The sequence below is a fragment of the Enoplosus armatus genome, chromosome 11 (genome assembly GCF_043641665.1).
Source record: "Enoplosus armatus isolate fEnoArm2 chromosome 11, fEnoArm2.hap1, whole genome shotgun sequence".
Lineage (NCBI taxonomy): Eukaryota > Metazoa > Chordata > Actinopteri > Centrarchiformes > Enoplosidae > Enoplosus > Enoplosus armatus.
The window spans coordinates 23,240,485-23,256,815 of NC_092190.1; the positions used below are offsets into that span (position 1 = coordinate 23,240,485).

The following is a 16,331-nucleotide window of genomic DNA, read 5'->3' on the forward strand; positions in this document are numbered from 1 at the left end:
GATACTGCACAGCTTCTTTCTTCTTGTTCAGCCGTCATAGCTTTAGATGAATAACCGGGTGTAACAGGTATAAGAACAGGTTCGTAGGAACCAAACTCTGAGAAGCAGAAGAACGAAACTCCTAACTTCTTGAGGGCATATTTATTATTATATTATCAATGGTAGTAGTTTTCTTCTGAGCACACTTATTCCTGGATTTTAGAAGAAGAAATAACTTAAAGCCACTTTCATTTTGATGATGAAAAATCAACTTGACATGAAAAGAGCAAAATGGAAAAAAAAAAGCGTTTAATAAGGGATATACAGAATAAAATACAACAATAAGTTAAGTGTGTGTTCACTGTCATCACACTCAGTTCTCCACAACATAGTCCTTCTCTTCAGCACGTTCAGGACCGTCAGTCTCCAGCGATGGAAACCCACGTGGACTTCGACCACATGCCTGGTGCGCTGCGGAGCGGAAAGAGTGGAATCACAAACACTGATGGGTCATCTCGAAATTTATCTTTTACCCATTTAAAAACAAAGTGCTTTCACAGTATTCATACAACAAGACATGGACATGTCACTTTGTACTATATGGGACCTTGAACTTCTCTGATACTGTAATGAAGAAATGTGAATTTGAAAGGAGCCATTTAAAAAGTACACTGATACACACTAAACACATGTATATATTCTGGGGGAGCTGCCTCTTGAAATGAATACAAATTCTTTAACTGTGTGTCTGCTGTTTGGTGGGTTTATCAGAGAGTTTTCTCTCTAACGAACAGCTGTATGTGAAACAAGGTTGATGGAAGTGGTGAGAGTGAACCAACTTGGCTCTGAAAGTCCTGAAGGATGCCGTTTTCTTTAATCATCTGATGCCATAATTCTTCCGCGAATTTACCTGCCCAGGGACTACTGATGAAATGTAGCCGTCTAGCTAACTCTGGGACAGCCGATGACTGCCCGTTGTCCCTGTTAAATGAATAAATAAATTAAATAAAAGAAATAAAAGGTCATCTTTTGGGACTTTGGGTAAAGTTTTGAATGGTAGATCAAATCCAATGAGCTGAGAGACACTAAAATGCTCCATATACCTGAAGGAGACTGCAGAGGAGGGTAATAATTCTCTGAGTTCATCGGGTGGGTGCTAAGAGGGTGTTTCAGTCAGTATATTCGTTTGGAACCAAACTCTTCATCTCCATGACATCCACTGTAGCTAATGCATATGCAGTGTTCAACAATGTGACGGGCTTCACGTCGCTACAATGACGCATTATCTGCTTTATAGGATTATAATAAACTTTAGTACTGTGAAGTAAGTGACTGTGCAACATAATAAAACAATAAGAGTGAAAGCCAATAAGATGAACCATGACATGAAATTGAAATCCCAGTCTGGCAAATATGATATGATGTGCCAGTAAAAATCACAGTATATGAAGTGTTTTAAGACGTTACTGGAATAATAGAGCGTCCTTAGATCATTAGGGGAAGAGTGGAGATGCTAAACAATGAGTAATGTAATATGTAACTATAAAATAAAAGCACAACAGGCCAAGCCAACAAAGAAGTGTGTTTATATTTTATTAGAAAATAAAAGCATCTGAAGCATTTATGGATTTATGTGGAGTTTAGCAAGTCCTAGTTCCACTCAGATGGGCTCAAAGCTGGTCTCTGGTCAGCTTGGAGAAGTGTCCGTTAACCTGACGCTCGCCGTTACGTGGGCGATGAAGCATCTCAGGAGGTAGATGCCCCAAAACTGGAGGGAGCTGTTGCAAAGAGAGAGAGAAAACGATTAAGACACAAGCGCAATTTTCTTGTACAAGCAGGCAGGCGGCGCGCAGCTCAGCTCCTCTTTGTAATGATTGAGGTGGTGCAAACACCAGCTGGGGCCTCTTGTGAATGTTTAGCTTTTTGGCGAGACTGTATTCAGATATGGGTTGGATTGTTTGGAGCTGTACAGCAGTGTGTGGCGTAGCTATATTAGATGGCATTATAGTGGATAATAGCAGTAACACCGCGCTGTATGATGGTGGGAAACAACATGACCTCTACTGTGGACCATCAGTGGAACTGGAAAAATGTGATTTTACTGTACAAGCTGTAACAAATGCTTCACTGTGAGTACTGAACAGAGAGCTTATCTAGACTCTTGACACTTTTTTTTATCAGCTTAGAAGAGTGTGAAAAGTGCAGCAAACATTTGCATTTGAGCAATGACATGATAATTCTCAGTCTTTACTGTAAAGTGTTGTGCAATGGACAAAGCCTTGGTTGATCTCTGCATCCAAAGTCCAATGCAAGTTTTTTTTTGTTACACATAGTTAGTAGTAGCAAGGAGTGAATCTGACTTTCAAATTCTATTGACACAGCAGGTCACCTCAAGTCCAAACAGGACCTGGGTGTGATTCACTACAGACAATGTTTGTTTTGTTTTGTGGGGTTTTTTTATTCATTCATTTTCGGAGCATTTTGTAATTTCATGAATATTGTTTTCTTCATCTTAAAGCTCCTAAATATACCTTGAATGGTTTAATCTTAGCAAATGCTCTTCATAAATACTATGTTGTTGAGTTTTACTCAGGTAGCACTGTGGGGCTGTTTTTCTATGAGCAGGCATGCAGGGAGACGCTATACAGCAGGGGTACTCAGCTAACCTTTGAAGAGGTCCAGTTAGAGAAAATGTCCTCCAGCAAAGGTCCAGAACATCATAATGTCTAACCTGCGCTGTGATTTAGTGTGATATATATTGAAGTAGCCGAGCAGTTGTATCAACGTCTGCATGTGATCAACAACTGACTGTCAAATCAAATAAAGAAAGTACAATTCAAAAACATTCTGACCATATTTATTGTCACTTAACATTGAACTGTACAGATATATAATACTGTAGATATGTATAATGTTCTTCTCTCATTAACTAAAAGAAGGGCTGCATTTAAAAATAAAAGAGAGAAAAATTGTGCATCTTAAAATAAAGTGCTTAATTTTAGAAAAACAAAATAAAGTGTAGCAGCAGCTTGAGTTTCCCTTTTTCTTTGTTAACTGTTTCACATCTTAAAAGTCTCAACCAATTTCACAATGAATAATGTGTCTTCTCTCCGTCCCGCTCACTCGTCTCTCCGTCTTCTCTCCCTGTGTCGTTCACTCGTCTTATCATCTGTCACTCGCCTCTCACCTCTCACCTCTCTCGTCTGTCTGTATTCAGAGTCGCAATGTTTATCGCCTGGAGTGCACAGATTTGATTGGCTAAGTAGTGTCACGTGGGCTGGCGTAACTCGTATGCAACTGGTCTGTGAGTTTCCTGAGCTGCTAAACCAGTGCCGTAAAAGACAAGAAAAGCTGCGCCGGTTAAAATAGAAGCGCCCCGTCAAAATTTAAAATCCCTTCATAATTTATTGATTATAGGTCCGGGTCCGTATAGGACGGCGTCTGGGTCCGGACTCGGACCGCGGTCCGCCTGTTAGTGACCTATGCTATACACGGTCCAGCCAGTGGTTGCTGCATGTAAACAAAACTGTTTGTTTACAAAAAAAACTCCACAGGGCACCTTTAAAAGTAACCTTAACACTGGATGAAAAACACTCAAATGTAAAAGCAACTGGGATTCATTCGTGTAGAAAACCTGTATTTCTGTTAAAAAGAGAAACAGTATTGGGAGTATGCATGACTATGTTGTTGTGATAAAGAAAAAGGTGACAGGTAAGCATGGAAGAAGTGTACAGGATGTATTTACAGCAGCAGGACGGTGTGTGTCAAAATAAACTACAACATGTGTGTTCATTATAATGAAGGAGCAACAGTGTGGCCCATTGATTTGACTGACTTTTAGACAACAATGGAGCTCTATGGCACAGAGGAAGAAGACGTATCAGGCTTAGATACCTGTTGAATACTTGTTAGTAGAGTAAATTCATTGTTGATCTTTTCATGAGGATTTGGTGACGGTAAGAAAACGTATATAAAAATATTCCCAGCCGTCAAATGGAAAGTGTGACCCTCACCTGACCAGGAATGGCTGGGGGAAGCAGCTTGAGGTCTCCGTTTTAACCACATCCTGAAGGTTCAGCAGGTTCGTCAGCAGCGTTCCGTGCTTGCATTTGTCAATCTTAGTCACCACCATCTGCGCAACAAAGCGTTTCCACGCGTCACAACTCAGATCACAGAGCCATCGGCAAAGAAACCACACACACACCCAGACAGCACTGGGATCCTCATGTTCTTCTAATCTATTAAATCAACTCATCTACAGCTCTGAGCTTGTATTAAGCCAGAAAACAAAAAAAGCACAACAGACTTATTCTGACATCTACTGGCCTGTTAAGAATACTGCACTATGAAGTCTTGAATTCTTTTAAATTATGGACATTAAGATTTTGGCTTTTTGTATGGTTGGACAATTGTTTTTCTCCTACAGAGTACTTATATTATTAGCATACTTGTAACTAGAATGTAGCGTGCTTGTAATTAAGTGTTTGCAATATTCAAAACCTGCAAAATGCCCCCGTTTCTATCCCCACAAATTTCTTTCTTACCCCATTTCCCTCATAACAGCAAAGCAACCGAGCGGTTTTAAAACCTGTTTCAGGTTTCAAAAGTGACCCATTCGGCTCCCTTCGCCTTTCAGCGGTGAGAGTTAGTCTTTGTTAAAAAGGCCGTACAGTGACAGCCTTAATAATGGGCAAAGTGTTTAATAACCTGAGAGCATGAATAATTGACTGCAGAGTGCGTAGAGAGTGGGAGTGCTTCATTATAACGCCTCAGCGGTGGCATTTTCAGAGGGGACAGCAGTTTTTAAAATAGCTGAGTGAGAGCGCTCAGCATTAATTCACTGTGGACATAATGATGAGGTTTGTAAGAGGAATGAGTAAAAGAGGGGGGAAAAGGGAGGAGGGAAAGCTGGTTGGCGTTAATGCTTACCACCCCCACCAAATAGCAGAAACCCTGCGTTTCCAGCATGTGCAGTATGCAGCTACATGTTGGACAAATCATTTAATCTGGGCCTGCGAAGCTGTTTTAATAGTCTGTTTCCCCACAGCTCTCTCACACTTTGTCAGTTATCTGCTTGTTTTTGAACATGGTTGGGGTTTGTGTGGTTTGTGTGGTGCAGCATGTTGTTTGCAGGTTACGGGCGGGCGCGGACAGGTACTGTGTGTTCTAACTCGCTGCCACAATGTGGGCTGCAGAGCTTCCCATTTACATGTCGCAACATGCCACACACACACCAAACTGCTATTTGTCTGGAGTTTGTAAATCACAGATGCAGAGATTTAAGATAGCTAGCCATTATTCTCATCATCGAATCACCTGCCAATTCATTTCTTCGTTAATCGCTTAATTGTCCCTTTAACATTTAAGGGTGAAATGTCAGAAAATGCTCATTACAGTTTCCTAAAGGCCAAGGTGATGTCTTCAAATGTCTTGTTTTATGTGTCCATCAGTCCAAAATCCTGAAGAGGACTGAGGAAACCAGAGAACATTCACAGTTGAGAAAAAAAAAATCTCACTCAAATCAGAATAGTTGCCCATTAATTTTCTGTCGATCGACCAACCGATTAATCGACTGCTCGTTGAAGCTCTAAAATGATCAATCAGAAGTCAAGAGTCATTTGGGCATGTGAGATGGTGACAAAATACAAGTTACAGGCTGGTGATCAGTTAACCAGAGAAGTTAAATCATTATAAATCAGGACTGCTGATCTTTATTTGGGATATTATGGATAATAGCCCCCCCCCCCCCTTCAAGCTGAGATCTTATATAACTCTAGTCTTTTCCAACTATATCAGGCATGATGTTAGTATTCATGAAGAAAGACGTTTGCGTGTCCTCACCACATATGGACGCCTGAACTCCTCGCACATCTCCAGCGCGATCAGGTCGGCCTTCTGAAGACCAACGCTGCCGTCGACCAACAGGAACGTCCTCGCCAGACTGAAAGAACACGAACATGCATTCACCACGTTTTACATGTGACATTAAACACATTGTTTTTGGGCATTATGAATGAATTTCACCTCCCAAACGGTCCATAATCATGAAGGGAGTTCCGTCTCTAACAGCCATATAGAGTATGAGGGCTATTTATTCATTCATTCATTCATGTATACACACTGTGTAAGGGGTGTATAAGACCTGCTTCCTCCTGGCAGCTAACTAAAAGCCAAGGTACATTTCTCACTTCTTCCTTGCGTGAAGGTACGGCTCCACCATATCCACAAAGTCTTTGGGAGCTCTGTGTCCGTAGCCTGGCATGTCAACGATGGTGAAAGCTTTGCCCACTCTGAAGAAGTTCATCTTCTTTGTGTGACCCTGGCGAGGAAATACAGAGGGGGGTGGGGGGATTTGTTAAATCAGACATTGGTCATGCTATTTACATATAGACTGATTAGCTGCTACACTGCTGGTGTGTCTGAAGCCCTTGATCTGAACTCAGCATGATGCAGTATTATGATTACATTCCATACACGGCCCCCCTGTTATTCTGTGTGTAGATGCTGCTTCTGAACTTTCTCCAGCTCAATGAAAACAAATCTGAAATCATTATTTTTTTTTTTATAAGACATGTTGGCTGCCTGTCTACAAATGTCAAACCTGCAGGCAGAGACGAGTGAGTACTATTTGACAGTGACCTTTCATTCCAAAAACAAGTGACAGAAGTCATTCAATCAGGTTTTTTACCAACCGAGGAGCAAAAAAATCTGGTCTTTTCTCTCTCTCTCTCTCTCTGCTGGTCTCGAGCAGGTCACACATGCTTTTATATCATCTCGGTCAGATTATATGTAGGATATAATATGTATTCACTACTCCTAGCTATATGGCTGATTTGCTGCTCCCCTATGAGCCAGAGCACAGCACCAGATCAGGTTGTGTTTTTGCCCTTTTTTATATTAAAGCAAAAATATTGTAAGGCTGCAGAAAGAATGCAGTGTGGACAATCACAAATTTGTGGTCTCTCAGACCGTCAGACCGAAACTTTTAATACGAAACTACCTTTGAGACTTGACGCTAAGGACCCATTTCAGTTGCTACTCGGGTATTGAGGTTTGATACCAAGCCCCTACCCATGCGTGTTTCACTTCAAAACAACAAGCAAAAACGTCATCAATCTAACTCTATATATGAGTTGACATTATGTAAACTATGCGTGCTAAACCTTGAGAGTGAAACAGACGCACAGTTTTGTCGGCTAAGACTACTCACTGGAGTTTTGGAGACTCGGACTTCTACCTCAGGAGTCAGGGAGAACAGACCTTTGATGAGAGACGACTTGCCCACGTTGCTTCTGCCGATGAAACACACCTGGGAATACACACAAGTCGCCTGTAAACGCTGTGTTGAATTGCAATGTGCTGCCACAGTGTTAACGAGCGAGCCTGTTGATTGTAATTGGTCTGTATGAGTTAAAGCTGGAAAAAAGGTCTTTTCAGGTTTTTCTTCATTCAGTGAACGTTTTAACCTGCACACCTGCTCCGACCTGTCACGGGCTGCTCCGATTGGCCGCTGCCACTTTGCTACTGCCAGTACCCAAACGGCCGCAGAGTCCCGCGGGACACGGCTCGGGCCCATCCATCTCTCTGACACAAGACAGATGGGTGTGGGGCTCACGCTGCCAGTGAGCTACGAATACATCATCCTCTGACAGAGCAGAGAGGCAGAGTGGAAACTAACTCGGCATACCAAAGAGACCCTGTTGTCCCATCAACACAATGTTCCAGTCTGAGCCCTCCGGTGAACACTACTGTCTATAAGGTTATAAATCGGCTCATATATTATCAAGGGTCAACTCCGGCTTAATTATGTATGAGGCTGCAGGAGGGTAAAGAGACATTACGCTCATTTTTCACAGGACTGTCGATGTTTTGGGTCAAGGAAGGGCAATGTGAGCGACTTCATGTTCAACCTCCTCGCTCACTTAAAGCAACTACAAGGAGTTTTTTTAACGGGATATGAAACAATTAATTTCAATACAATGCGAGTAGTATGTTAGACATTTAAAAAAAAAAAGAAGCAGGAGAATTGCGGGACTTGAAAGGGTTCAAAACCTGATCCTGAATTGGCCCTCTCCCTCCTAGACAGGTATGTAATATGTCATATTTATGAAATACATTGCCTCATTCACGTCAATATATGAATTTACGCTGGTGGCTAAAAACAAAGCTAGCTGGGTAACGTTTGCAGAATATAGCTAAGGTTAGCCGCAAAGCTCTCTGTGATTATGAGCATGATGGCCAACATGCACCAGGCGATCGACAGTAGTTTGTATAAAACAGAGAGGTTAGAAGAAGTGAGTAAACCCATTTATGAGCAGGCTTTGTCCTTCCAGTATGTGTTGTTTTGATAATTAGGTTATGTAAGCATTGCGAGGCGAGGCTTTAGGTAACTAGGGCAGGGCTCTACAGGCTACAAATAGCTAAGTGCGAACCGGCTTGTGGATATGCATTTGCAGTGGACAGATGAAGATTTAGCCCCCCAGGAATGCCAACATGTGCTCCTTCTAGCCAGCCTCCTCCTCCTAACTTTCTTTGAGTGCCCCTGAATTATTTTCATTTAGGAGCACATGTTCTCCTTGGGGGAAAAAAGGTTAACATAGAGCCCTGATGTTACACTAGCCAATAATAATGCCTATTATAAGCCAAACAAGTGGGGCCAGGGGAGGAGGGGGGCATGGGTCAGTTTAATCATTCTGTAATGTGAATGGGTTTCAGGGTGGAGGCTCTGGCCCTCTTGGCGACACTAAGTCATGAGAGAATAAATTGTACCAGAATTTGTGTTTGATTTGGTCGGTCCAATCTACTAAAGGGTGAAAAAGACCTCGCTAATGTGACAGTGAGCCAACACCCACGAGGAGTTCTGCTCTGAACTAAGAGACGATAAAAGGAGTCACTTTAAAACCTGCCACTCGTACATTTGACATAAACAGAGATTATCAATTCCAAAGAGCCATCTGTGGGACACCACAGCGGTATTACCACGCCCGCCATGGAATCATAAATAATTTAACTTGGAGCTGACACCAATTGGTGCTCTCTAGTTACCCGTTAATGAGGTACCTGTAGCCTTTTAGCAGGACTTCAGGCCAAAAACAGCCCTACACTAAACATAACGTACACTTCAAGTACCAGTGAGACATGAAATACGATCCAGGAGGTCCAGCTGGAGGACCGAAACTCAGCACAGCGGTTTATAATACTATGAGACAGGATTCACAATATTTATATTATAGTCCGTCAAGATGCTCACTCTGTCAGATTAGGCAAATACAGATTCATAAATCCCCAAGTAGTCCTGGCTGCAGCATCACCACGTCATTTTTCTCTCACAACAAAGCACAATGTTTCACAACAGCCCACTTAAACCTTCACATTTTTAGAATTTTTGAAGAGGACATACATAACTTCATTCATTCTGTGTAGTGGGACAGGACGCAGTAACAAGTGCTCTGTAACAGGTAACTGAACACAGACTTTCTTCATAAGAATTAAAAAGTGATAGATTCTGGTGGCACAGTCTGCCCACTGACCTCTGGCTGTTTGAGTGCTGGTACATGTTCCATCCTCTCTGCAGAGATGTGGTAATCGATCTTGTGAGACGGGGAAGAGCAGAAGAGCTTTTCCGCTTTAATCATGTCCTCCAAACTGGGATGGAAGAGCTTAAACTGTGTCCTGTCCACAGACCTGAAAATTGCATTCCAGTGAAGTAAAATTCAGTTCAGGCTATGAGAGAAAGCGTGTCTTCAGACAGTATAAAAACATGAGCCCTGCAGAATCAGTCCCGACAAACAGTACAGCACCTGTCCAGGTAAGCCTCCAGCTCACTAAAGGGGTAAAGTAAGCTTTGGACTTTCTTCGGGGGAAGCATCGTGGCGTTCTGCAGCGAGGCCAGTTTGTGGACACTCTGCCGGGGAACAGCGTGAGCATGAGTCGCAGGCTGAAGCCACAGACACAGCCGAGGACACAACATCTTCCCCCCCGCAGATCTCAGACCTGCCCGCGGCTGAGAAACAAAAAGGGCAGCGTGAGCCTCATCCGACTAATTCTTCAGCTTTAAATTAGAGCTGGTGCTCTGCTGTCAGTTTATTACACCATCACCTGCATTCAATGGTGTCATGTCATGTTCAACAAACCAAAAGCAAGTGCCGAGACGCCTGCGCCGACTCTCTTTTCTCCCAGATGAGCTAACGTTAGGGTCAAGTGGGCGGGTAACGTTAAGGCTAGCAGGCTAGGACAACGTTAGCATTACGTTACAATACGTTTGAAATTAACGGCACACGTCTCGACACGCGGGTAAATTTCACAACTTACCTAAACTCAAATATCGTCATTGCTTCGTAATGTAATAACAAAGCGTGGTTTGGCAACATTTGACTTAAACGCGCTGCTCTTCTACAAATTGTTGTCAAGGTCCTCCATGTTGTGTGCAGCGCTCAAATGAGTCCGACGGAAAGAGCTTAACTTTGCTATGGTTCCGCTTTCTACACGGCATTTTCTTCCGGTTATTTTACGTAATAAAGTATTGGCTTATTTATTTGACTTACTTAACTTCAGTTGGTTTATTAAATAAAGTAACAGAATAATACTAATAACGCTTTTTATGCCATGTGTCAATCTGGAATGAGAATTGCCTTGTGATATACACATAATCATAACTGACCAGAAATAAATAAAAGTCTTTCATGAGGCTTTCTGTCATTATTAATATCATTAGTATTAGTAGTATATTAGTAGTAGTAGTAGCTGCAGCAGTATCTTTTGTGTGTCAGTGTCTAAATAAGAAAAACTTAAACAGAACTTTCACTTCCTGCTTTTCTACTTGGAAATATTACTGTCATGTACCTACTTTTACTGGTAATTCTAGTAAGTGGGTTTGCACAATAATTCCCACAAATGATGCTATTAAATTTTCATAGAAACCCCCCTCTGCACCTGATGTAATTTGAAATTCACTCGTTTAAAAAGAGAAACAAAGCACTAACGAGGGACAGCAGTGCATTTTTTGGATGTTCATGCCCGAGACCCTGTTGTCATTCACGTGTTGTGAGACGCAAACCATCATTTAAACATTTTCAGCATGCTTTGTTACATCCCAACTTCCTGTTTTCTCTGAAGATGTGTCATATCGCAAAAGCGGGGAGACCTTGAGACTCAAGTAACAGACTCTGCGGCGGCTGAAACAAGGGCATTGCGATTACGATCTCTATCCCCTGTGCTATTCCAATATTGCAAAGGGCATTGGGGCATAATTAATGAGCACGAATCCTCTTTTAGATTCAGCTACATTCTTCACATTGATGCATGGCTGGTAAAATATATAGAAACATTCTTGTGTCCCTGCTCTTGGGTGGAAAATGTCTGCAGGGGAAAGGTGTTCAGTTCTAGCTGTCACATACATCCTCCATCACCCTCTTGGTGGGGATTATTGTGGATTATAATACTGACGTTTGTGTGGAGCGCGCCAAAGAAATGTCTTCATAAATTTGGTTATAGGAGGTGGCAGTGATAGGAGCGACTCCAGGCCTCCCCCCCACTCTGCATTCTTTTACGCTGAGTCTCCCAGGAGGAAATGGAGTTCCATCAATAGCCGTGTTCAAGTGGTGCTGGTCAGGTTTCACAGGTCCATGAACACAAAGTGTGTGGTTAGCCTTCTTGAAGAGAAGAGCATTCTCCACATTCCTCCCTATGGGAAGAAGAAATCAGTTTGTGATATTTATCCAGCTTATCCAGCAGAATATTTGGCACACTTTGTGGGAGAGTCATGAGCAGCCAGCAATGATTCATTTTGCTTTAAGTGAGATACACAGTTTGTTGACCCTTTTCTCTCCACATGGTGGCAGTGCAGCCCACTGAAAGCATCACCCTGCACTCGGGCTGATGTGATAAATATCTGCCTTGGTCCCCCCCTCCCGCTCCATCTGGGTTTTATGACCTGATGTGATTCATAGTATGTTCACTGAACAAATTAATTCGCAGACATCCAATTACAGCCCTCATATTTTCCCTGTCCTTTTGCAGTGGGGTCCTTTTATTCTGATGCGCCATGCGGTAATGCCTGCGCCTTTTTCATTCATCACTCACTTAAGAGAATATATATTTCATATGCATCGAGTGCCTTATTAAACTCAAAAATTAAACATGCAATTGATAGATCCTCTCGGTCTCTGTGCGTCTCTCTCGTTCCTTTAGTGCTCGTGTGTCTTGTGCATCATTAAATGAGTGTTACACATGTGTTCAGCAGTTAATTAAATAGCTTCAACTGAAATAAGAATCAGAGGAAGACTAGTTTTGTGCTCCTTGGATTACTTAGCAAATTAAATGCTGTTAGCTGCATTGCTTAACATTTCATTGTAACGCGGGGAGATGAGACCGGAACACCACGGACAGCTGATGGGGTGCTTAATAGGTGGACGTTTACAGCCGTCAGCCATTTATGTGGCTTTCAGCACAATAGAACCCCAGACAAAGACCTTTAAAACCACACTTCACCGGCGGTTTTTAAGAGACACTTGTGTGGGGAAACAAGACAGTGAGATATATATATATATATATATATATATATATATATATATAGCGAGCAGGGAGGGATAGATAAATGATTGAAGGAGCAGAGAGGAGGAGATAGGAGGGACAGACAGGGGTGGGAAACGGCAGGGGAGGGCGGCCATGGGTGCTCTCATGACTCCATCACCCCCATCCTTCACTGTGAGCCAGAGGATCAAATGCCAGACCAATCAATCGTCCGCCAAGCAGACATCTATGGCGCAGGCCATGATGGCATTTACCTCCCCAGGGTGCATATCAATAAAAAAAAAAAGAAAAAAAAAAAGACATCATACAAAATTGATTGTCCCCAAACAACCTGCCCACCCACACCATCATGCCAACCTCTCGCCATCATCATCATCATCATCTGTTCTTTGGCTCTTTATTCCGTCTCTGTCCCTGTCTTCTGTCTGTCTCTCTCCAATCCCTCTGCCTTTTGTCTGTTGCAGTTCTTCCACCGTGCTTGATTGATGCGCAGCAGACGAGGTTTGCAGGGTTTTTTTTCCGAGGCACCATGCGGAAGTCACTCAGAGAGGCCTGTTTGATAATGTAGCATGGAGGAAAAAGTCCAGCTGCAACACTAACCAGCCGCCCACAAACACCCACACATACACACCGGCGGCGCTCTAACCTGACACTGAATTATCACACAGCTTGACCTAAGTGACCTTTTCAGACCCCATTAAACCATTCATTTGCATGTTAACCACCGAGGCCTAGAACAGCCGCCCCCCTCCCCACCTACTTGGCCTCCCGATACCTCCTGCCGCGACGTGACAGGGGCACAATGGGACGTGCGCCACCAGAATACCAAAGCCCCCAACCCCGTGTTCCTTGCTTTTGTTTGTCCAGGAGGATGAAGTGCAGAGGAGTTTATCTAGTCAAGAGGTTAAACCATCAATTCGCCTCATGCTAACACACACACACACACACACACACGGCTGTCACATACACTCGCCTCAAGGGCACAAAGGCAACGAGAGATTAACACTGTATTTGTTCCGTCCGCCCATCTGGCGGGGCTGAAAGCTGTCAGGCCTCCACACCTGTGGCAAACACCCTCCATCTAACAGTGGTCAGTATGTGGAGAAGGGGAGAACTCATTTAATCAGTCCCGAGCTCGCCCCCTCCAGCGTTTCCACTCTCATTACTCTCTCTGTCTGTGTTAAGTAAACAGAACAATCAGAGGAACGGCTGCCCCTCGCTCTTGTGGAAAAAAAGAGACTGTTCCACATGGGGTGAATCACCCAGCTGTAACCCACACATCAATAATATTCACACTTCTCAACCAAACTTGAGCTGAAAAACTGAGTTAGCTGTACTGACCCTGCATATCTAATAAGAATAAATCATGTGCTACTGTGATTTGAGCTGCGCAGCGTTCTATTTAAGATCATGCCGAGCCGCCGGCTGTGTCTTTCCTTGCTCTTCCGTGTTTCTCTCTCAGAGCATCTCCCATGAATACAGCATAAATATTTTGGCAGGTGGTGTTTGGAGGATATTAGAGCACAAGCGCCGAGCGCTCAGGGACATCGATTTTACTTTAGCGGCCAAGAACCGTGGCTCCTTTGGCATCGATACGTCGAGGAGGGGAGGTTGAATGAGGAGGGATGACCTTGAGCCAGGAAGCGATCTTGACAAATAAAAAGCTCCAGGAAGGAAATGCAGGGAAACAAAAACACTGGCGATATCAGAGTGCAGAGACTCAGGGGTGACACTGTGAGGTCTACAGAAAGACAGTAAGGGGGAACGACACATTTTGAATAAAGCAATCGATTTAAGAGAAGCGTTCAGGCTGGAATTATAGCACCGCAAAGAAAGATGGAAATGTTTAAGTGCATCTACGCAGAGAGGGGTGACATGGGCATCCTTGGGTTGCAGGAGGATCGCAGAGGAGCCGGCACAAACCCCCTCCAAAACCTCAACAGGCTTATCGTGCAAAAAAGGGGAAAAAGTAAGTTTGCGTTGTACAAGTTTAGAACAAACAGCCACGCAACCCTAATCCTAACCCTAACATCTCCCAACGACGGCAGCACATGCTCCCAATTGATGATACCCCCCTTTAACTGCTCAAGGCCTTGTTAGCTTTGCTGAACTCTGGACTGTGGTGAGGAACCAACAACCCTTTCAGTGAACAGATGGTATGTGAGTTTTCTATTAAACATATCCTTTAAGGGTGAGACGGTTTCATAAAAGCTCGATCTTCTTTTCTCTAATAATTACCTTCTTGGATTTGACCCCCATGTTTAGATTCTTGCCGCATTTGAGCTAATCTGCTTGTCTCAGAGAGTTTGTTGACGCTACGGTCTATTCCAGGTCAAGGGGGAAATGGAGTCTAACTGATGTTTACATGCGGCAACAATAAATAACACTTGAAACAACATGCGCAAAACTTGATCTTTCTCCCTACTGGGTCATAGGAAAATGCATCCGGGACCAATTTAAAACCACGGGACACCGTTCCTTCAACATTCCCTCGCTGCTGCGGTATAGAAGATAGAAAACTCCACGCTGAGGAGTACGGCATCGCCTCGGCTAACCCATGAAACCCTGAACTCACTTATTCATCCGATGCATTCGTGCGCGTGGAAACGAGGTGTGAAAGCACAGTGGTACTCCCACATGCCAACCCATCGGCTGGTTATCAGCGCGGTGCTGTGTGGTGCAACTCTGTGAGGTAACCTTCAGATATCTTAGGTCATGTTTCAGGATTTAGACTGCTCCCTGCCTCAACAAGACCATTACCACTGCCAGCACCTCGCTTTCTCAGCTCTGTCTTTGTCTGTCACACACACACACACACACACACACACAAACCCACAATCCTCCACTGATCTCTTTGTGTCTCCGTCTTCCTTTCATTCCACAGAGATGATTTATTTTGTTTCTCCCCTCTCCTCCTCCAGTCCTCAGCTGCCCTCGGGGTCAGCGTCGAGCTCCATCACTCTGTCTGGATTCTTAATCCCCAACACTGGAGACGCCCGTGCCAATACAGGAGAATAACAGATTAAAAAAAGAAAAAAAAACGCAGCCCGAGCCCCGAGTATCTCCCCCTCTGTCTCCTGCCTCCCTCTGTCCTCACAACAGATAAGTGGGGGAAATAAACTTGGGCAGGCTAAGCCGGAGTTGAGAGGAGCGCCATCGAAGCAGGGATGACAGAAGCTTCCAGCGCGGTGGTTAATGAAGGTGATGCAGCAAAGCAAGGCCCTCCTCTGCGGCGGCTCTCTGAGTTATAACGCTGGAGCCTTGGGAGGTGGCGCGACTGCAGGCGGGGAAGGTTTCCACTTGGCTGCAATTGTCTAAAGGAAGATCCATGGTTGACCCCCAGACAAAAAATATAAGTGGCAGAACATAAAAATAATGAAACCTGAGGCTCCATTTTCACATAACCAAAAAGGATGGCTCGTTCACCTATAGGAGGTCATTGTCAGCCTTGGCTCCAGAGTGAATGGATGGAGGATGGGGGTATTGTGGTTAATGGAGACGGAACATTGCAAAGGATCTCATTATAAAGAATCTAAAAAAATAAGGACAGTGAGAGAAAAAAGAAAAGAAAAGAAAAAAAACCTGGCAAAATGGCAAGAAAATTTGTAGACTGTGGAGGTCATATTCACAAAGACTCCTGGAACAGCATGCCTAACCACTGATCCGAGACCAGTCCCACCATGAACTCACGCTGGTGTTTGCGTGGCTTCACAAGCCAACCAGTGACCTTAAAACCAGAGTCTTTAACAAAACGGGTGCAGTCCTTTCATTCTGATAGGAGTCCCCTGCATGTTGTGAGAGAGATGGGCAGAGGGAGGAGA

The 16,331-nt window shown here is 43.7% G+C and overlaps 1 protein-coding gene across 1 annotated transcript; it reads right to left on the bottom strand.

Moving 5' to 3' along the window:
• Nucleotides 1-1,558: 1,558 nt before the first annotated feature.
• gtpbp8 (GTP binding protein 8) lies at nucleotides 1,559-10,421 on the bottom strand. The gene is made up of 8 exons (XM_070915050.1): nucleotides 10,291-10,421; nucleotides 9,780-9,982; nucleotides 9,510-9,663; nucleotides 7,190-7,288; nucleotides 6,168-6,298; nucleotides 5,821-5,920; nucleotides 3,993-4,111; nucleotides 1,559-1,757 (listed from the first exon to the last, which is right to left on the bottom strand). The coding sequence occupies exons 2-8, from the start codon at nucleotides 9,947-9,949 to the stop codon at nucleotides 1,667-1,669; spliced, it is 864 nt and encodes a 287-aa protein (XP_070771151.1). The 5' UTR covers nucleotides 9,950-9,982; nucleotides 10,291-10,421; the 3' UTR covers nucleotides 1,559-1,666.
• Between the last annotated feature and the right edge of the window lie 5,910 nt (nucleotides 10,422-16,331).